General features: G+C 47.1%; 1 protein-coding gene across 2 annotated transcripts in view; it reads left to right on the top strand.

The window, feature by feature from the left end:
• Rab3gap1 (RAB3 GTPase activating protein catalytic subunit 1) overlaps positions 1-9,771 on the top strand; it is a 54,395-nt gene extending 44,624 nt beyond the window's left edge. The window contains exons 18-25 of one of the 2 annotated variants that reach the window (XM_051204149.1): positions 1,467-1,604; positions 3,537-3,764; positions 5,386-5,482; positions 5,574-5,677; positions 5,951-6,066; positions 6,462-6,564; positions 8,601-8,621; positions 9,380-9,771. In XM_051204149.1, coding sequence (XP_051060106.1) covers positions 1,467-1,604; positions 3,537-3,764; positions 5,386-5,482; positions 5,574-5,677; positions 5,951-6,066; positions 6,462-6,564; positions 8,601-8,621; positions 9,380-9,616 — 1,044 coding nt within the window. In that variant the 3' untranslated portion in view covers positions 9,617-9,771. The remainder of the gene's footprint in view (positions 1-1,466; positions 1,605-3,536; positions 3,765-5,385; positions 5,483-5,573; positions 5,678-5,950; positions 6,067-6,461; positions 6,565-8,600; positions 8,622-9,379) is intronic. The other variant, XM_051204150.1, reaches the window with a different exon arrangement.
• The last annotated feature ends 12,261 nt before the right edge of the window (positions 9,772-22,032 follow it).

Raw genomic sequence — 22,032 nt, forward strand, 5'->3', positions numbered from 1 at the left:
ATAAGAAAGCAGGCTGAGCGGGCTGGAGAGATGCCGCAGAGGTTAAGAGCACTGGCTGTTCTTCTAGAGTCCCAGCAACCACCTGGTGCCTCACAACCATTCATACTGAGGTCTGGTGCCCTCTTTTTGCCTACGGGCATACATACAGGCAATACATTGTATACTCAGTAGTCTTTTTTAAAAAAAAAGAAAGCAGGCTGAACAATACCATGAAGAGCAGTGAGTTGCAAACAATAATACTCTGTGGCCTCAGCTTCAGTTCTTGCCTCCAGGTTCTGGCCCTGAATACCTGCCCTGACTTCCTTTATAGTGTGATAGATTTTTTTTTTTTTTTTTAGCTTAAAAATTAAAGATAAATACGCCTTTTCCTTCTCAAGGTGGTTTTAGTCAGTGTTGCCATGGCAATAGAAACCTAACTAGGACAGAAATAGTCTTGGCTTTTGATGTGGGGAGAAAGATGAGTCAGGTCTCATGTAGTCCAGGTTGGTGTTGATTCACTGTGAAGCTGAGATGGTTTTAAACCCTGGATCCTTAGCCTCCATCTCCCAAGTGTTAGGATTACAGGCATGTACCATCGTGCCTAGCTACAGTATGTGTTTATATGGCTAATTCTTTCTAGCACAGTTTTATTTTGGATTCATGTATGTTATTGTACTAGTGGTTCATTCATGTTTATTATTAAATAATTTTTCTGTGCCTTCTCTTCATGCTTTGACTTCATAGATATAGAAATAGCTCCTTAATAGCAGAAGTGAAGGTCTCTTCTCTGAAGTGTTGTGTTTTATTAGAAGCTCATGTAATTTGTAAACCTGTCTGTTTATAATTATCTTGTTTAGTTTGTGGGAGAGAATGAAGTTTATCTATGTTTTGCTTACTGTGTGTGCCAGGACTTCGCTTTCAGAGAGCCTCTGAAAGGAGCGAGGCCACACACAGTGGGTTCCAGTATAGACCTACTGTCTTAGGACTGTTTGTCTGAACCACTGTGCCATCCTGCCTCACCAGTCATTGCCCACCCTGTGTGTCAGTAAGTCTTACCGTACATAATTCTTAATTCAAAGTGATGGATGATAACTGTAGAACAAAGCAAACCTTTATAACTTCACATCAGAACAATTGTTCTAACATTGATCATTCACAGCCCGTTTTGTGCACTAAAAATTTTTCTTACATTAATAGGTAGAAAGAAACATTTGCCATGAATGCAGTCCCTTTTTAGCTTTGTGTTCTTGACAAGGGAAACTTGGTAGTCTTGTCTGTCAGGGATAGGAGACTGCCTCGTGCTGGGATTAAAGGCGTGCACCACCACCACCACCCAGCGAGTTTGTTACTTTTAAAATGGGAATTGTTACATTCTGCATTTCTCTGAATTCTTTCACATGTGTATGCTGTGGCTGCATGACAGAAACATTTTTCACTGTTTTGTGGGGGGGGGCAGCTGGTGACTTTTGTCTTTTTGTGCTTCACAGGAACCAGCACCCATGACTGAAGATCTGCTGGAAGAGCAGTCTGAGGTCTTAGCTAAATTAGGGACGTCTGCTGAGGGGGCACACCTCCGTGCACGGATGCAGAGTGCCTGTCTGCTTTCCGATATGGAGTCTTTTAAGGTGGGTCAAACCGTCAGGCCTCTGGGTCTATTTTCAGCTTTTCTGGGGTGAAACTGTGAAAACACTATGAAGGCTGTGCCTTTTTTTTACGTGTTTGGATTCATTACTTGTTACAAAACGCTACCTCAGCTCCCACGGGATATATCAGACTCAGTTCTTAGGTTTAAAAAAAGAAAATCAATCTGCTTTCCAAAGTTGAGAAATGAAGAGATTTCTCTCTGTGTTAGGGATGTTTTTTCCCTTTGTGTGTGCTCAACCATTTAAGGCTTTTAGGAAACTCTTGGGATTTAATGTGGATTATTTTACTCAACAAACATTTGTGTGCCATACACACTGAGTAAGTAGGAGATACAGTGTTTAGTCCACATCTGCCTTCTGCAGGATGGCCTGAGTTTGAGTTCTTTCTGGAAAACTGTGTTTTCTTCTTAAACGTAAGTGCCGTATGACTACCTTTCCACTTTCTTCCCTGCCTGCTAGGAGGTAAGTGGTGATAAATGGGGGCCCATGAGATCTTTGAAATATAAAATAACAGGAGTGTGTGACTTGTATCCTGCTGTACAGTCTTAAAGATAGTTGACACGGTGGGTAAGAGAAGCCAGTTGCTCTGAGTAAAACTAAAATAAGGGAGTCATCTGGTGTGGATGAGTACAGCAAGAAATGCGAACCTCCTCTGCAGTTTTCCCGCTGACCTCTAGCTGCCTTCCTACTGTCGTGTCTGTGCAGAGGTGTGAACAGGAAGATAAAACTACAAACCAGACCTGTGCACTTCTTTTAGCATTGTGCATGGGCACAACTGCTGCTCTTAATGTGCTTTTTTGGATTCAGCTGGGTGCCTACAAATCTGTAATAGCATTGTTTTAACCAGAAGATAGAGGCATCTGTGTAAGGTGGCCCTTAGAAACACAGCTGTGTGGGACAGATGCTTTTAAAATACTATTAGAGCTTCCCCTTGTGATACATCCTTTAACAATAAAAAGATAACCTGTGGCTGAGGTGTCTGTCCAGCCTGGTGTGTTACTACTAAGAACTTAGGGGAGGGGAGGGCTGTAATGTAGGAATTGTATTGTTTTCTATTAAGCTTACTTTCTGTACTAGCCAGGGTTCATGGATAGCCACCACCCTGTCTTACTCAGATGGGTGTGCTGCCTGGGTAGGGTCCAGACCTCTGTGCATAAATCCCTAGTCATTATCAGGGACCACGGCACAGCCTTACAAGAATGGATTCCACAATCAGTGGAGAACTTCCTTCTGGTTCCTTAGTTGAGCGATGGTCAGGCTAGAGTTTAGCCATTACATTTGAAACACTATTCTTGCCAACAGTCCTTACCGTGCCCAACCTTAGTACTCTGCCAGTAACACTGGACACTTGAAAGATGTCACACCACAAACATTGTGAGGCTCTTTATCTTCTAGGCTTGAAGGAAGAGCTGCTGGAAAGATTTCAACATAAATCATTGTTAATTCTAGGTGCTTGTGCAGTGATTGGAACTTATTGTTCTAAAAGCAAATAAACTAAGTTGTAATGGGGTTTCAGTTCCTTAACAGAATGGAAGTTTAGGTGCTGGTGTTTTTACCTGAAGCCTTAGAGTTTGGTTGCTGAGTGGTGTGTGAGGCTAGCTGGTATTTATTGCAGGGCTGATACTGACTAACCAAGGAGAAAAACAGTTTCTGTCACTGTTATTCTGGGTGTGCTGTGCATTATTTAATTTATTGCACTTCAGTTTATCTATACTACAAAGCTTGTACAAAATAATCACATGAAAAATTGTCCCTGTAAAAACAGGAAAAAAAATGCTTTTGGTATTTTAACATCTCCCATTTTAAATGTGCTGTTAAACTTGAAGTGTGAATATGGTTTTGTAAATAGGCATGTCAGTAAAAAAAAAAAAAAAAATTTTTTTTTAACTTTCTTTTGCTGGATTTTTGCCTTAGGCAGCTAATCCAGGCTGTCTCCTGGAAGATTTTGTGAGGTGGTACTCACCACGGGACTACATTGAAGAGGAGGTGACTGATGAGAAGGGCAATGTGGTTCTGAAGGGAGAGCTGAGTGCCCGCATGAAGATCCCCAGCAACATGTGGGTGGAGGCTTGGGAAACTGCTAAGCCCATTCCAGCAAGACGCCAGAGGAGACTGTTTGATGACACCCGAGAGGCTGAAAAGGTAATAGGAAACTATTACTAAACCTTAGACACGAGAGTCTGTACAGACTGAACAAGCAAAACATTGGAATTCAGTAAGATTTGTTAATACCACATGTAAGATGGTAGAGCTAGTTGTAAAGGTTTATATAGGACTCTTGCATTTGCGTCATACTGTCTCATACTTTATATTGGAAGTGTTAAGCATGACTTAAGATTCCACCAAAATTACTAGGGGCTATTGAGAGACACAGGGATCTGAGTACGTGAATGTTGTTCAGAGTCTTTAGTTGAAAAGGGAGAAACAACCAGACTTCATATGTATAAAAAATGCTTTCATGCACGCTGTGGTGGCGAACGCCTTTAATCCCAGCACTTGGGAGGCAGAGGCAGGTGGATCTCTGAATCCGAGTGAGTTCCAGGACAGCCAGGGAATAGTGGCTCTCTCTGGTTCCTAATTCCTGATTGCCCCTTACATCATCCCCATGACTAAATTTAACAGGAAGTAGGGACAAGAATCCTGAAAGTCACGAGACAGGAGTTGCCTCACAGAGCACTAACAGTGGAGCCTTGGCAAGAACCCATCTTTACTGTTATAGAACAACATTTCAGGACCCCAGAGGCCAGGGCTGTTCCATATGGTATGGTCTTGTTAGTTACCAGAACATCAGAGGGCAAGGTTCTTACACATCTGTATGAGGTTTTGACATGATACTTGGTAATAACAATAGCCAACTGTGTTACTGGGATGTGTTTACTGTAATTAACTATAAGCTATGTTATCCTGTCAGCAATCTCAGATGTCACTTGTTCACCTCATCTTTTGGTTGATCAAGAGGCTGGGCTGTGGTGACGGACAGACACATCCTTAGTAGTAGTTTGTCCTAAGTAGTCTTTCATGTTCATACACAGTTGTTGAGGTACCTCGGTAGCTGTCTTGAGAAAGGTCGCAGGACATTCAGAGTCATGAAGCAGAGGGGGGTGAATGTCAGTGCCCAGATCACAAGTCCAGGCTCATACCCCAGTCAGTCAGTTGAGATAGACAGTCCCTCACAGATAAGCCAAGAGGTTTGTCTAAGTGACCACCAGTAATCACTATTACAGTCTCTACGCCAAACATAAGTCTATCGTCATTAAATGATGAGAAATTCCATGTTTGAATAGACAAAGTAAACAAGTTCTGAGTGATACCTCTGTTTAGTGTTGAAGCCCATGAACTTCTTCATAACTCCACTGGGAGATGATGTATTTACTGCTGTTGACTAAAGGGAGGATCCATACATGTCTCCGTATGTTTACAAAAAAATAATAGAGTTTCTATTTTAAAAAGTAACAGGCAGAGTGTGGAGGGCTGAGAAAATCAAGTTACAAAACACACTTAGTATTAGTGGCTATAACTAACGCCCTAAAAAAAAAAAAAAAGAAATCACTCTGCTGTTAACGGTCATGTTGTATTGTGACCTACAAATCATCCTTATTCTCTTTGTGTGTTCCTAATTTGCATGTATAACAAAGTCACGGGAATTTTTATGAAAGTAGTTATTACAGTTCCCAAGTGCAGTGGCACACCCTCGTCTCTGCCGGGGAAGAGGCTTCTGTGCCCAGGGATACCACCTGCAGGTTTCTGTGTTCTGTGTCCCCAGGTGCTGCATTACCTGGCGATGCAGAAACCTGCAGATCTAGCTCGACACTTGCTGCCTTGTGTGATTCACGCAGCCGTTCTCAAGGTAAAGGACGAAGGTAAATGTCTCCATTGATGGTCCCTAAGTGAATTTCCAAAGAAGTGTTTTGGTTTTGTTGTTAACTGTTTCTTTGATCTTTTCATAAATAGAAATTCTAGAAAACATTCCTTCGGTAAAGAAGATTATAAAGCAGATTATAGCCCATTCCAGCAAAGTTCTGCACTTCCCCAATGCCGAAGACAAGAAGTTGGAAGTAAGTATCCTGTCAGAGTCTTCCCCCGAGTTCCCCCCACCTGGCAATAGTGACTTTAAGTTTTCTTTTTATATTTATTTATGGTGGTGAAAATGGTGTGCTTGCATGGAGGGCAGAGGTCAGAGGAAGGAAGGCGTTGGGTTCCCTTAACTGAGGATGTTAGGTGTGGTGGTGAGTGCCTTCCCTCCGGAACCATTTTCTTAGCTCCTAAAGAGGTTTCAGAGCTTTGTACCTCTCTAATCCTCAGGGCTCATGCCTCCCTTTCTACCGTAGGAAATCATCCTTCAGATTACTAATGTGGAAGCTATCATAGCCCGAGCCCGCTCCCTCAAGGCCAAATTTGGAACTGAGAAATGTGAGCAAGAGGACGAAAAGGAAGATCTTGAAAGGTACTGTTACTTGTGTACCTCAGTTGGTCTGCAGAGGACAAGCTGCTAGTCTCACAGAGGTTCTGCGGTGTGATGGCATAGTGGCTCCTGGCTGTAATCGCAGTACTTGTGAGGCTGAAGCAGGCGGTTTACTTTGAATTTAAAGCCAGCCTGGGGAGACTTAGTAAGTTGTCCCAGGTTAGCCGGGACTATTGATGCAAACCCAGAAATGAAACAACACAATGGTAAGGTTCTGCCCCTGCCCCTCTGACTAGAGACAGAGGAATAATACTCTTAGGAGCAGGCGTTTCTGTCATTCACATCATGGGTGGGTTTAGGACAGTTGACAATGAGATCCACTGTCAATGAGCTCGAGCTGCCTCAAGAGCATCACCCTTCCCTTCTTCTTCCTCTAGGTTTGTCAGCTGCCTGCTGGAGCACCCTGAAGTGTCCGTCACTGGGGCTGGAAGAGGACATGCAGGCCGGGTCATCCACAAGCTGTTTGTGAATGCTCAGCGGGTGAGTTTTTCTTTCCTGCGCCGGTCTCACACCAGCTGACAGCACAAACGCCAGGGTTTCTAAGGCTTTAAGATCCACTGAGTTAAGTAAAATGATAAGAATATTTCAGACCTTTTCAGACCTGAACTTTGGAAAACTTTGGAAATTAGTAGGATCACACCCATTGTTCTGGTGGAGACTTAGTTAACAGAGTTTCTAACTAGTCTGTGGTAGAGACCAAAAGGGTTTCAGACTATAAGGACTGAAACAGGTTTCAGCACAGAAGGAAAAACCCAGTTTGAAAAATTATTCCCTCCACTCAGGAAAGAAGGAAGCTAAGTTATATAGCTCCTCCACTACTGATTAAGGGGTATATTTGGTCATACATTGAATGCACATTAAGTAAGTACATGCACACATACAGGTACCCACAGGTGACTTATCAGGGATCCGGGTGAAAGTATTATGGTGGGCACTAAATATAATTTTCACTGACCTGGGACATGTTGACACTAGAAACAAGAACGCCAGCTCAGCTTCGTTCTCTTACCAAGTAGAATTTTCTTTGATGTTTCTTAGGGTTACTGTTGCTGTGATTATAAACACCATGCATGACCAAAAGCAAGAACTCAAGCAGGGCAGCAGGGTCATGGAGGCAGGAGCAGAGGCCATGGAGGGGCACTGCTTACTGGCCTGCTCAGCCTGCTTTCTTATAGAACCCAGGACCGCCTGCCCAAGGCACCATCCACAGTGGGTGGGCCTCCCCACATCAAGTCATTAGAAAAACAGCACAGGGTTGTCTACAGCTGGATGTTACGGAGGCTCCTTCTCTGATGACTCTAGCCTGTGTCAAGTTGACATAAAACTAGCCAGCACCCGGCTAACAGTTGCATAGTTCTTTTGATTTGCTGGTAAATTAGATTTCTAGCAGGCAGTAATGCTCTCCTTGCTTCCCTTCCTGGCCTGGCTATGCATCTCCACCAGCCGATCACTTAACACCCAGAGGTGGCCCGGCTGTTCCTCACCAGGGAAGACTCAGCTCTAAGACCAGAAGTGTCTAGATAGTTAGTGTTGACTGTGTTGCTTGTCTGGGGTAATTAGAATTATTCCCCTAAACTGTAATAGTCTCCTTAACTAAATAGAGGCTAGAAAAGCAAAAGTTAGTCATACATTCACTCCTGCCAGCATTTACTATCTCACAGACCAGTAAGTGTTGCTGTTCATTATATCTCAGAGGAGGATACTGTCTTTCCAGGCCTTCCTCCACATGGACCTAAAGTTACAAATTCTCCAGGGTCCATGTCTGGAAGTGAGTGCTTTCGGGTTACGAGCACATGGCTGCTTTTTAACTCTGCCCCAGTGGTCTGGCTGCAGTAAACTGTTGAGTTTTAGTCATGTAACTTTCAAGATGAGCAGATACTTTGTCCCAATTTTACTAAGGAATGAAGATTTAACTATATTTTAGACAGCTAAATTTTTATAGCACACATTAACTTACATATTAGAACTATTTTTTAAAATTGGCTTAGTAGGTAAGCCTGCCAAGTCTGATTACTTTAGTTCAATCCCCAGAACCTCCGTGGTGGAAGAACAGAACCTTCCTGAAAGTTGTCCTCTGACCGCCAAAACCAACTGTAAAATATTAAATTTTGAGCGGTTATAAAGTTGACTGACTATATAGGTTTGGGTCTGTACATAATTAAATGGAATTCAGCAGAATGACCAACTCTTCTCCAGTCTTGCTAAGGTGAACTTTTCCTGGACACCAGCTCTTAAATTCATGGTTTAGCTGTCAAGTCCCTTTTAAAACATCTTCAGGAAGAGTGAGGGTTTTCAGTCATTTCCTCATTAAATTACCCTGCACATCACCTGTTGGGCCATCAGATGCATGGGCCTGAGGCGCTGGCCACACCAGTAGTCCTTGTGGTGTGCTTTTGTGCACCTCCAGTGGCCATGCCCCACACAGTGCATGCTGTTCTGAAGTGGCCTTAAGTCTGCCCAGCCCTTTAACCGCCTTACTCGTCCCTTTCATCTGTTTCTTTTCTCACTTCCTCAAGCTGACTGAGTCTTCTGATGAGGTAACACAATGGCCTTTGTCCCTCATAGTTCCTTGTCTGTCCCCATCCCTCTAACGTCATGAGGTCATCTTAACTAACCGGCTGGATTTGGCATCCCCTCTGGCTGTACAGCTTACAGTGACTTCATGTTTCCATTGCCCAAAGAATTTCCCCGAGCAATGGCCTCATGAAAGGAGAGAGTATTGAGTTATGAAGGCCGTGAAGGCTGCACTTGGTTCGGTTGGATAGAAAAGTAGATGCCTTCAACTTTGTTCAGCCTTGAATACTTTTCCTTTGTGGCCATTGCCATGGGCATCTGTCAGCTCACTGTCACGTTAGCTGCCCAGCAAACAAAGCCAGTGTTTCTGGTTCTTATTTGGCAAGAGAATCTGAAAAGAACTTGAGAGAGTAGAGACTTTTTTTTAAAAAAAATCACCTTCCTAGACTTGAGTGTGAGTCTGGCCTGTTGGCATCTGACTGAGACTCGAGTTACACTGCCTGAAGAAAGGAGACGCCAGGGTGGCCCTGCCATTAATGAGGCCACGATGCCCTCGCTTCCCAGCAGAGTGCCTGCCACCTGCCTCTGCCTGCCTTGCTAGTGCTCAAGCTCCTTCAGCTTCCCGCTCTTCCGTTTCTGTTCTTTGAGCAATCATAGCACACAGTGGACACACTGCATTGCCAAGTGATGCGGGACAGTGTGTGTCCACTGTTTATCCTTCCCCCCTTCAGTAGCTTAGCTTTCAGCTCGCTCTTGAGTTTGGCCTTTGGTTCTGTTCAAGGCTGCTGCAGTGGCCCTACCAGAGGAGGAGCTGAAGAGGTCGGGCTACCCAGAGGAGAGGAGACAGAGCTCGGCATCCGACTTCCCGCCTCCTGTAGGTCGGGAGCTCATCCTGAGGGCCACTGTGCCTCGGCCTGCGCCCTACTCGAAAGCCCTGCCACAGCGCATGTACAGTGTGCTCACCAAGGAGGACTTCAGACTTGCAGGGGCCTTTTCCTCAGACACCTCCTTCTTCTAGTGGGACGGGGAAGAGAAGAGGCATCTCCTGCCATGGACACCTGAGGGCTACCAAGAGGACCTCATCCAGCCAGCAGCAGGAGTCACACCAGCACCCAACTTGAGCCAGAGGGACAGAGAGGAGATATCAGAGACCTAGGGAGATGGCCTGTGTGGAGGAAACCACACATCAGTGGGCCTCCTCTCACCTTGGGGACAGTCATCTGTGTAAACACTTAGTGGTTGTTCTTAGTATCACGGATGCAAAATTGAGTGTCTGCTAACTCAGGTTCTGGAGTGCCAAGGTAGTGATTAGTCCCAGAATCTGTTCGTAACCTGCCATGTGACATTCTATCTATTCAGCCACCCGATGGTCAGCTTTATTATGCTATTTGATGAATATTTGAATATTCTAAGAGAAACACTAGAATGCACTTTTGTTTTTCCGTGTCACTGTAACCAAATGTATTCCCTCTGGTCAATCTGTAGACATGTGGCTTATTTGGCTGTGTGCATCTATCTGTCTTGTAGGGTCCTTGTCCTCTCCATTGCACCCTGCCTTTGCACTTTACTCCTGTGTTGCTGCTGGCTGTTGACGGTATTTAATGAACTCATATGAGCATATACTAATCACAGCCTGGGAACATAGGTCATCGGGCAGTTAGTGGGCCATGGTATGTGCTGATGCGAGTGGGCAGAACCTGGTGGCTGCTCGGCTCCTGAGCTGTGAGAGACTGGGGCTGTAGCAGCCAGTACAGGGGTGATGGCATTGTGTGGCTCAGGATGCATTAAGTGCGTCACTGCAGGCCCTCGGGTTGGGACTCAAAATTCCCATTTGAATCCAAAGTAAAAAAAAAAATGGTTATGCTAAAATGTAAATTCTGCCTGTGTGATTTTTAAAAATGGATAGAACTGCACAAACCCCGTTATTTTTGTAAAACAAATCTGTCTACACTTGTCTGTATAGTGTGTGCAGACACGGCTGTGTGTGAATAGGGGGCTCAGTGCTGACCCCTGGGCCGCACAGCTTTTCTCCGAGCTGCTGGACTTTGCTTCTGAGAAACCTGTAGACACTGGCGGAGGCCTGAGTGTCAGACCAAGTAGGAGATGGTCCCTGCAGGACAGCTCTACAGTGTGGAGGCCAGCCTAAAATGGGAGGGTTAGCTAATAAAAAGGACTGGTGTCTATATGGCTGCTCTTGTCTCTCTCCCCAAGGACACTACTGTCACTTCGCTTAGTTCCCACTGCCTCTAGAGTTTTCTTCATGCCTTTTGAAGTGTGGTTATCCATTCTCTTCCTTTGGCCTTATTGCTGTTCATTTTGAACATTAGAAAATGTATGCGCACTATACTAAGGAATGACATGTAGGCAAATGCTACAGTGTGAACAAACCTACAGCGTGTAATGTACCCTTTTCTGAAGGGGGGAGACTGAGTGAAGGTTACCCGAGCAGTCAGTCCAGTGGTGAGTCCACAACAGAGAAGCACAGTCAACCGAAGTGTGGCTAGAGACCCTGCATGCATCTCACGAGCAGAGGCTAAGAAGTGAAGGTCGTGGTTGTAGAGTGGGGAGAGGCTCTTTCAGGCTCAGGACTGAGACCTCCTGAGAAACACTACCTGAGATTGTCCTGTGTGACAGACACAGACTTGAATCCCAGCACTCACATGGTGGCTAACAACCATCCCTAGTGCAGTCCCAGGGATCTGACACTCTTCTGACCTCTGCGGGCATCAGACACACGTGTGTACACATATGCAGGCACACACACACAATAAAACCACATGTGTGGAGCAGGTAATGTGTCAAAGTGTCCTGTAGGGTAGTTCGTTACAGCAAAGACAAGTTGTAAATAGTAAGCACTGGAGTTCACCTGTGGCCTGTCTGCCTGCTTGCCTGCCAGAGCCTGTCCCCAGCACCAGAAAAGAAAAAGCAAATGGATCAATGGCGAGGTCTAGTAGGAACAATGGCAGACGCGGGAGCCAACCAAGCACCCAGTGTCTGTAAATGCGGCTGGCCAGATGCTCACCTCCGCATCTCTACCCGTGTACTGGGCTCTAAGCAGCACAGGGCTCGTTTGTGGTGGCAGAGGTCTCAGTCCATCATGACAAGCAGGGTAAGGCACAAGTTCACACAGCTGCCAGGGTCAGAGGGAAGGAAAGGGGCAGGGGACAGATGACAGGGAGGGAACAAGAATGCTTGCTTACATGTTTCCTTTAACTCCTTGGGCCCCTGGTCTGTGGAATGGTGCCCCCCCCCCATTCAGATTCTTGTCCTGTTAGTCTTTCTGTAAAACCCCCCTAGACACCCAGGGCTGTGGGGTACCAATCTAGTCACTCCAATCATGGATAAGTTACCCAATCATCTTGAGCCCCCATAATCACCCGTGTGCCACTGTGGGGCAGGGCATGGGTCACTCTGAACAACTTTTGTTTATGGTAAGAGACAGATGGCCTCTTCCATCCACGACAAGTGACCCAGAGAACAAGTGACTGACACTGAACAAAACTCCAGGCTCCCTAGCCCCTGGGCAGTGTGACTAAGCAGTGACTAGCAGGACAATTGGTTGACATTCCTGAACTCTAATTTCGTCCCAGAGCAGGTTTGGTTTGTTTGTTTCTGTATATGAATATCTATCTGCATGTACAACTTTATGCCAGAAAAGAGACCATCAGATCCCACTATAGATGGTTGTGAGCCACCATGTGGTTGCTGGGAATTGAACTCAGGACCTCTGGAACAGCAGCCAGTGCTCTTAACCTCTGAGCCACTTCTCCAGCCCTATATTTTTAGTAGCCCACTATCACTCTCCTGCAGTATCTTGCCTATATGAGACATGGAAATATTTTTAGTGTGTCAATCTCCCGAGCATTGTCCACCCCTCCGTGTCAGTGAGGGAATCGGGTGAGGGTGGGCCTGTCTCTGGCACAGTTTCCTTGACCTAAATGCTCAAGCTGGCCTGGGGCCCACGCAATCCCAGTGGCACCACTGTCCTTTTACACAGAGCCCAGGGCTTCACTTCTGTCTCCCCTTAAAAGACACAGGGTCTTGCTTGCCAAGGCTGGCCCAGTACTCTCAGGCTCCACAGGCTGTGGAGCTGGGACAATGGGTAAGCCATCACACCCATGGACTTCACACCTTTCTTTACTCTTACTCCAGGGGAGGGCTGTAAACGGTGGCCTTTTATCCCATCCTTAAGTTAAATTCTTGTGATTCACACAGGGAAGGGTCAGCTCTACTCACTTGCAGGCACTGGACAAAGCATATGACATCTGGGACAAATGATCACTTGTCATTTGGCTAACAAAACTGGTTAGAGGCAGAGAGAAGGCTGCCCAGAGAATCTGGCTGACGCCCCACGATGGGGTGCCTGGTGTCCACAGTGGTATTTCTCCAACAGGATCCATACAAAGGCTGTTCAGATCTCAAGGCTACAGACAGCTAGAATGTTAACTATTCTGGTTCTGATCTGGAGGGGAGAACCTGCTCAGCCCACTGGGTTGCAAAGCTAAGTGTTGCCAGCAGAGGCCGCTCTGCGGGACAGCAGACACTTGTTCAGTACAGGTCAACGCCAGCACAAACCACTGGAAAGACTAAAACAGTTGCATTCCAACATCTCATCTCCTTTTCTCTTTGTGTGAGGTCCTGAAGCTGCCAGATGAAAGCATAGGCTTTACAGCATCAAAGATACAGGCATATGCAAAGATTCCTTAGGACTAGAACATCACAAAAAACCCTAACCAGATGGTGATGGTGCACACCTTTAATTCCAGCACTTGGAAGGCAGAGGCAGGCAGATCTCAAGTTCGAGGCCCACCGGGTCTACAGAGTGAGTTCCAGGACAGCCAGGGCTACATAAAGAAACTCTGTCTCAAACAAACAAAAAACCCATAACAACCAAAAACTGTGTCCTAAGAACTGACACTGAGAATTCTATACAACCAGGAAGTTTCTGTACTACAAAGCAAGCACTCAGCAGAGTGAAGAGGCCTACAGAGCCTACACCTGTTCTGTGGTGCTGGAGATGAGATCCAGGGCCTTGTATACGCTGGGCAAGCATTGTACCAGTCAAGCTAGTCCCCAGAAAAGAGGTGACAGGTTAGACACACTGGCTGGCCTTCCGGAGAAAGATTAGGGTCTACAACAGAAATTTTAAATCCCTCTTCATACCACCAAGAAAAAAACTGAATAATTCATGGGACAGGCCTGAGGAGATGCTACCTCATACACACAGGAGCCGAGAATACACGAAAGTCAGCTGACATTTAAGTGCAACAGTTTTCCATGGCTGGCACAACTCTTGAAATGATCTTGTATTGCCTAAGATATCAACAAGCATGTACACATCCTAGAGTCTGGGCTATGATTCTAAAGCTAGGGTCCTAGACCAGCAGTCCGTATCACCTGGGTGCTTAGGAGCAATTCAGGTCATTGGGGCTGGGAGATGGCTCCCTTGATAAAAAGTTTCTGCTGCGAGAAGACAGAGTTCACCCTCCACAACTCAATAAAAAGCCAGGTGTGGCAGTCATGCTGGTGACTCTGGCAAGCAGAAGCTCACTGGCCAACCTAGCTCCACTTTCAGTGAGAAAGCCTGTCTCAAAAGCTAAAGGTGAGCTGGCAAAACATGACTTTAGGGTTTTTTGTTTGTGTTTTGAGACAGGGTTTCTCTTAACCGTCCTGGCTCTCTTGGAACTTGCTCTGCAGACCAGGCTGGCCTCAAACACTGAAATCTACCTGTCTCTGCCTCCTGGGTGCTGGGATTAAAGGTGAGCACCACCACACATGTCTTTATTCCCAGCACTCAAGAGGCAGAGGCAGGCAGACCTCTGAATTCAAGTCTAACCTGGTCTATTATATAGTAAAATTCCAGGCTAGCAAGGACTACATACTGAGACCCTCTGTTGGGAAAGAAAAAGGGGGAGAGTAATGAAGACCCCCAGCATGGACCTCTGCTCTCCACACCTGTGTGCACACACCCACACTAACAATTGCAAACACAGAGGGCAAAAGAAAAATGATCCCGAGCAGGAAGTGCTGGACTAGGGCGGCTATGTCTGGGTAAGCCCTCTGAAATGTCCCCTAGTCTGAGAGCTTCTTTGTTACTTTGTTACAGATCTTTCTATGTGTGTGTGTGTGGGGGGGGGGGTCAGGACAGTTCAGACACAGTACACAGAATGCATAGTCTGCAAACCCTGTCATCCTTGGACTGTAGCAACCGTATCTACAAAGCAACAAAGAATACAATCAACCTGCATTAAAAGCATAGCTCTGGGCTGGAGGGAGGGCCCAGCAGTTAAGAGCACTGACTGCTGGCAGAGGACCAGGTTTTGATTCCCAGCACCCTCATGGGTCTGTAACTGACACCCTGTTCCGCCCTCCAAGGACACTGCACGCACAGTGTGCAGCCACATACGTGCAAAACACCCACACACATAGAAGCAAATAATACAACAAAGCATAGCACTGAAGCCCATCCCCCGAGCACTGGGAACTCCAATCAGCTGCAGGTTCACAGCCCCTAGAGAAAAGAGACCAAGCCACTATGGCTCACACCTGTAATCAGCACACTCCAGCGGCCCCAGCAGGAGGTGAGTGGGCGAGTCAACGGCCAGTCTGCACTATATAGCAAGTCCCCGTTTCAATCCAAACATAACAAAACAAACCCCAGAAACTGACAACAGAAAACTGTGAGATGCTGAATGGACCCTCTCCACAGCGCCCAACACAAACGCTCAGCCCGCCTCTTTTCAGTGCTGCTCTCCCCTGGTGCACTCCTTCAGGGGAGAGGCTGCATCTACTCCCTCTCTCGTCACATTCCTGGCTCTGGCATCCTCGGAACCTGTCTCAATTGACTCAGACCATTGCTCAGTGGCTCAATATTTTAGTCAGGACATGGCCCACATTTCACATGAAAGCGGTGAACAGTTTTCCTTAGATGGTTTCTGGCCGCCTCTTCCACTCACTAGGCAGTGAGAAGACCCTCTGCGGAGAACCGTAATAAGTTTAACTTAAAAAAAAAAAAAAAAAAAAAAAAAAAAAAAAGGCTCCTGTGCTGGATCCAACGTTAACTTTAAAACCCCAGGCTTCAGAGAGAGTTCCCCAGACTGTGAAAAGCTCACATACAAGCTGTGGTCTGATCACATCCATGTAATTTGTACATGAGTTGCTGGCTAAGTCAGTCAGTGGCCCCCACAACGAATTCCAGGAATTCCACTGACCGCTAGAAACACAGCCCGATACAGAAATCATAAACTTAAAACACCACAAAATCTCTTGGCAGTGTTTTTTCTTTGATAGCTCGACTGTGCAGTTCTCAAAAGTCAACTTTGTAGGTGACAGTACTTATCCCTGTGGTCACAGGCTGGACATACCTGCTTTAGACCAAATACACGCAGGACACACCACACTCCCGAGGGTCTGTCTTGTGCATGTACTTCTGGTGCTACTGGGCTCAGTCCTGTGAATGCTCCTCAGCAGCCCCCAGGGCCTCTTCACTTCCTGACAAATGCCATTTGTTTTGGGGTTTCTCTGTGTAGCCTTAGCTGTCCTGGAACTAACTGTGCAGGTCAGGCTGGCCTCAAACTCAGAGATCGGCCTGCCTCTGCCTCTGGAGTGCAGGGATCAAAGGTGTGCGCCACCCCATTCTAAGCACATTTCCTCGCTGCTCACCTCACAGTCCATTTCACATTGCCCTTTCCTCTCAGAGACCGCAGTCCCAACACCTGCTGCCCACTCAGACATGGCAACATAACCAGGAAGTCTCGCTAGACACCCGTGAGGCTCGTGACCAACTTGAGCCTGTGCTCCTCCCACTAACAGCTGCCCTTACTCACGGCGCAGACTAGGACCCCTTTCTCTGCCGTGAAACTGCCTCACCAGATACACGCCAAAATACCAGACGCCAGCAGCTTCCCAAGCAGCCAGTGAAAGCCAGTCCGGGTGTGCCATCTAAGACACAATGAGTCCAAGCGCAGCATTTTCTTTGCAGAGAGGAGCTTGATAAGCTGATTTCAAACTCCTGAGCGCAATTGATTTTCAGTAACTGCTTCTCCCCAAATTTCCCTCACTATAATTTCAATTTATTTCAGCCAAGTTAACCTATTTGTGCAAGTCAAGTGCAGGTTTGGGTGCTTTTTAATTTTAATTAATTTATTTTGAGGTAAGGGAGCATATAGCCTAGGCTGGCTTCGAACTCTTGTGTGTGGCTGAAGATGACCTCGAACTTCTGATCTCCCTGCCTCTGCTTCCACTAAGGAGGCTGTAGGTGTGTTCCCGCTGTTTTCTGCTGTGCTGAGGATCAGACTCGGGGCTTCATGCTTGCCCCATAAGCTGTTTTCAGGCTCAGCGGCATCCTCGGCCTGTGGCTGGGATTCAGAGAGGAAACTGTGGGGTCCCAGACAGCCCGACACTGGCCAGGCAAGTCACTGAAAATCCCGCAAGGTCCACTCCCAGCATGGCGTGGCCCCTTCCTGCCCTCCCGTGTTCTTTGGCGCCTGAAAGCAAGCTGAATGAAGGCAAACAGTAGCTCACAGCTTGCTGGCTACAGCTTACACTGGAATTCTGTCTGGTAGTCTTCCCTTCTGAACCCCACCAGACGACAAGGCCTCTCCCTGTAGACCAGGTCTGCTCCTGCTGTTCCCTATCCAAATTCTGTGTGACCAGACATCCACAGTTTTGTCCACACCAACACGGCAGCTCAAATTCAGTATGAAAACCCAAATCCACGCTGGGCACTGGTGGCGCACACCTTTAATCCCAGCACTTGGGAGGCAGAGACAGGCGGATCTCTAAGTTTGAGACCAGCCTGGTCTACAGCTAGGGCTGTTACACAGAGAAACCCTGTCTTGGAAAACCAAAAATACCAAGGAATGAAACAAACAAACAAACAAACAAAAATCCAAAGAACACTTACTGATGCTCCCTAGACAGGCAGGAAACTGGTCCTCGGGTGGGGCAGGGTCCACGCCTGTGACTACTGGATGCTCCTGGTTTGCTTCAGTTCTGTTCCAGAACCTGGTGATGGTGTTGAAACTGTGAAGAGGTAAAATCCTAGAGCAGCTAACGTGGGTAGAGTTGCAGGAAACCAGAAATGACCCATCCGGGAACACGAGAGCAATTTGAGCAGATCCGGAGCCTCCTACCCAGTGTACTCTCCACGTTGGCAATCAGTTTAATAGACCACAGCCTGGCCCACCAGCCAGCAGCTGGGGATGGCTCAGCTGGGGTTTCACAACTTAGTCAGCTGCAGGGTCTTCTCCAATCAGCCATGACTCGGCCTCTGAGGATAAACTGCAATGCATTGGTCGCCTGTGGCCAGGGTGGACATTCAGTTAAAACCCATGGCTTCCTACACCAGCAGTTGCAAATAATCAAGGGAAGAAATTCTCTGCCAGGACAGTGGTCTTTGGAGAGGAAAGAGGATGTGACTGAAGAGCATGTGTGTGTGCTCGAGAGTTCGCGAGGGTTCGTGGGGGTGGGGGTTTATCCGCTGATGTTTGGAATCATCCTTGATTGCCCTTCTGCCTTATTGGAGGCGGGGCCTCTCAATCTCAGAGCTGGACGATACATCTAGTTTTGAGAGTTTGTGAGCCAGCTCGCTCTAGGGCCCACTGAGCATTTGTGTGGCTTATGCTCTCTGGCGCTCACACATGTCGCCTGCTCTCACACTTCTCCTTTATCCGGACAGTGTCTCAGACTGGCCTCAAACGGTTCGAATTTGATCTGGACCGCCGAGTCCCGCTTCTCATGTGCTGTTCAATCTTGAGCAGTGAGGAAGTCGTAACCATCTCACGGAGACCACCGATGGAAGCTTTCAAGATACCCGCACAAAACTGTTTCCCCCGAGCCTTTGAAAAACATTTCCTGGTGCATGCAAAGTCATAAGCCACTAGGACACATACGGGAAGGTGACATGAAAAGCTGTTAGGGCATTTTGAAGTATAAGAGACCCACGTGGTATCTAGGAGTGACTTACCCATGCCCGCCTCTTAGCCAAGAACATCTTTTGTTTCCAGGCTGATCACTTCAGGTTTTTTGTTACAGTGACAGGAAGCTGACTAACCCGATTACTATACACATACAGGTGTTGGGAAGTTCTGCAAGCTAACACTGACATGTTATATATAACTGCAGAAGGGCTGTAAAATATGCAGCTCATACATGCACAATTAAATCTATTCACCCACCGACTTAGCCACCCATCTACTTTTTTGAGACAGGGTCTCACTATGTAACCCTGGTTGTTCTGGAACTCACTCTGGGCTGAGATGAAAAGCATGCTCTCCCATGCCTGGCCCACAGTGATTCATTCTCTCTCCTTCCTCACCCACGGTGTGTTTGCGTGTCCCTAAGTACACAGGGGCCATAGATGCAGATACAGGTCAGAGGACAACCAAGGGTCCCCTTCACCTTTCGCTGCGCTTAGGACAGGGTCTCTACTGTTTGCTTCTGGCCAACCCCAAGCTGGCTGGCCTGCAACTTTCTCTCGTCTTCACCTCCCTATTGCCGAAGGAGAGCTGGGATTATAGATACACACTACCTCATTAAGCTTTACACAGGTTCTGGGGATCCGAACTCAGGTCCTCATACCCACGTAGCAAGCTCTTTTATCCATTTCCTCAGTCCCACAATGCTATTTTTGTGTCCCAATGGCCCGCTTCCAGGAAGCCTCCTTACTGACTACTGGGAAGACATTAGCCAGTGACTTGAGTGTGAGGACAGAAACTCCTAAGGCAGAAAAGCAGGTGGGTAGAACCCAGGATACAAACAGGAGACAGTTGGTATTTCTAGATACTAAGAGCGTGCCAAAGCTAGGTGCCAGACACCCTCCCCAGCAGAGAGCAGCTGAACACCCAGAGGTGCCATGGGGCATTTTCCTGGTGGTTAGATAATCACACGGATAATCAAACAGAATGGCACACGGATGAGACGCTTGCAATTTCCCAGTTCAAAAGAGCAGAGGCTGGTAAATACTGCCACAGAAAGCTGCCATTTGCAGTCTATTTTTGATGGTTGATTTCCATGGGGGGGGGGAACATCCTTGCCATTTACGCAGCACTGGCTTCCTTCACTCGCGGGTTAGATGCTTCACACCTTTATTTCTGCAGCATCCAGATTTTAGATGTCCCACTCAAAGACCGGAAGAAGAAGTCGGGTTTATTAAGGTGTGTGGGCAGAAAGATTTGTCAAAAAAAGATCTCTGGAGAGATACCTTGCTCAGCCTAGACACAGGGGGAAGGCCTTGATCCTGCCTCAGTGTGGTGATGGAACACACTGTTGACTCCCCATGAGAGGTCTCACCCTCACTCATGAGCAGATGGCGGTGGGGGTGGGGAATATATCTGAGAACGCCCCTGGCTGTCACTAACTCTCTTTTTGGTCGGGTTGGGGGGCACAGGGGGTGGGGTGCTCATGGTCTTACTATGTAGACCAGGCTGGCCTTGAACCCACACAGATACGCCTGCTCCTGCCTCTGCCCCCAGGGCACTGGCATGAGTGTGTGACTCCCTCCCTGTCTCAGGAGGGTTGTCATCAGAGACCGATCAGTGTCACTCGGCCATGGCAGTAGGAAGGTGACACCCTTGGGGGCTGAGACTCAAGCTATCATGCTTGTGTGGCCAGCACCTTATCAACTTAGCCCACGTCACTTTATTTTGGACACGGGGTCTTACTACATGGCCCTGCCTGGTCTGGAACTCACTATAAAGAGCTGGCTGGCCCCAAACTCACAAAGATCCGCCTGCTTCTGCCTCCAGAGTGCTGGGATCTAGAGGTGTGTGCCACCATGACTGGCTGGTCGTCTTCTTTTTAAAAGAGGCGCCAGAAATAATAAGATAGAATCAGAAGTGGAGAGATGGTTCAGTGGCTAGGCGTGCTTGCTGCTCTCCCAGAAGACTGGAGTTCAGTTTCCAGTACCCTTGCTGAATGGCTCATAGCTCCCTGTAACTCCAGGTCTGGGAGATAAGAGGCCTCTGGCCTGTGCAGCCAACTGTATTCCTGTGTATACACATCCCACACAGGGACACACACACACACACACCTCCACACAGGGACACCCACACAGGGACACACACACACACACACACACCTCCACACAGGGACACACATACAGGGATACACACACACACACACACCTCCACACAGGGACACACATACAGGGATACACACACCTCCACACAGGGACACACACACACACACACACCTCCACACAGGGACACACACATACACACATACACACCTCCACACAGGGACACACACACACACACACACCTCCACACAGGGACACCCACACAGGGACACACACACACACACACACACCTCCACACAGGGACACACATACAGGGATACACACACACACACACACCTCCACACAGGGACACACATACAGGGATACACACACCTCCACACAGGGACACACACACACACACACACCTCCACACAGGGACACACACATACACACATACACACCTCCACACAGGGACACACACACACACACACACCTCCACACAGGGACACACACACAAACACACACACACCTCCACACAGGGACACACACACAAACACACACACACCTCCACACAGGGACACACATACAGGGATACACACACCTCCACACAGGGACACACATGCACACAGGGACACACATACCCACAGGGACACACATACATATAATTTTGAAAAAAATCTTTGAAAAATACAAGGTTTATTTGAAAAACAAAACAAAACAAAATACTACCAGGATTTTAGAACCAGAAAATGAAGACCAAGAGTCAAAGGCTCTTTTGACAATTAGCCTGGTTTTACAAATTAAAAACAAAACAAAATGCAAACAGCAAACGAGCAAGCAAACAAAGCTAGACCATAGGGCTTTGGTGGCATTATGCCTTAACGTTCTATCGTGTGTTCTCGAGATTGCCCAGAGCACATGGTGTCTACACAGACACCATGGCCACAATTAGTTACTTACGTAAGTATCTTTTCAAGAAAGATGACTGGCCCAGAACGAGGCAACATCCCACCCACACACACCCAACTCTGTTGTGGAGCTTATACAGTAAGCAGGCAGGTCATGGTGTGCCCAGAATCCCAGAATTCCATAGTAATGATGGCTTACCTCCAAAATTTCCCTGAGTTTTCTGGAATGTTTCATGTATACCACACAACCCAGAACCAACACTAACCAAGAAGCAACCGTCAGGTGACTGGGGATGTACTTATCACATATTATCTACGCACAGTGAAATGGCAGAGGTGTGCGGGGGAACAAAATGCTGAAACATAATTGGAAATCTGCACGAAGCACACAAGACCGCTGAAATGCTTCCCACTTCTGCTGGGTGCTTAACACAGAGCACGTACCACAAAATCTAAATTTCAGTTCTTGATTATGTTTGAAGACTTTTCACTCTTAAACACCAGACAAACATGAAGTGTCGAATCCCT

The sequence above is a fragment of the Phodopus roborovskii genome, unplaced genomic scaffold (genome assembly GCF_943737965.1).
Source record: "Phodopus roborovskii unplaced genomic scaffold, PHOROB, whole genome shotgun sequence".
NCBI classification, from domain to species: domain Eukaryota; kingdom Metazoa; phylum Chordata; class Mammalia; order Rodentia; family Cricetidae; genus Phodopus; species Phodopus roborovskii.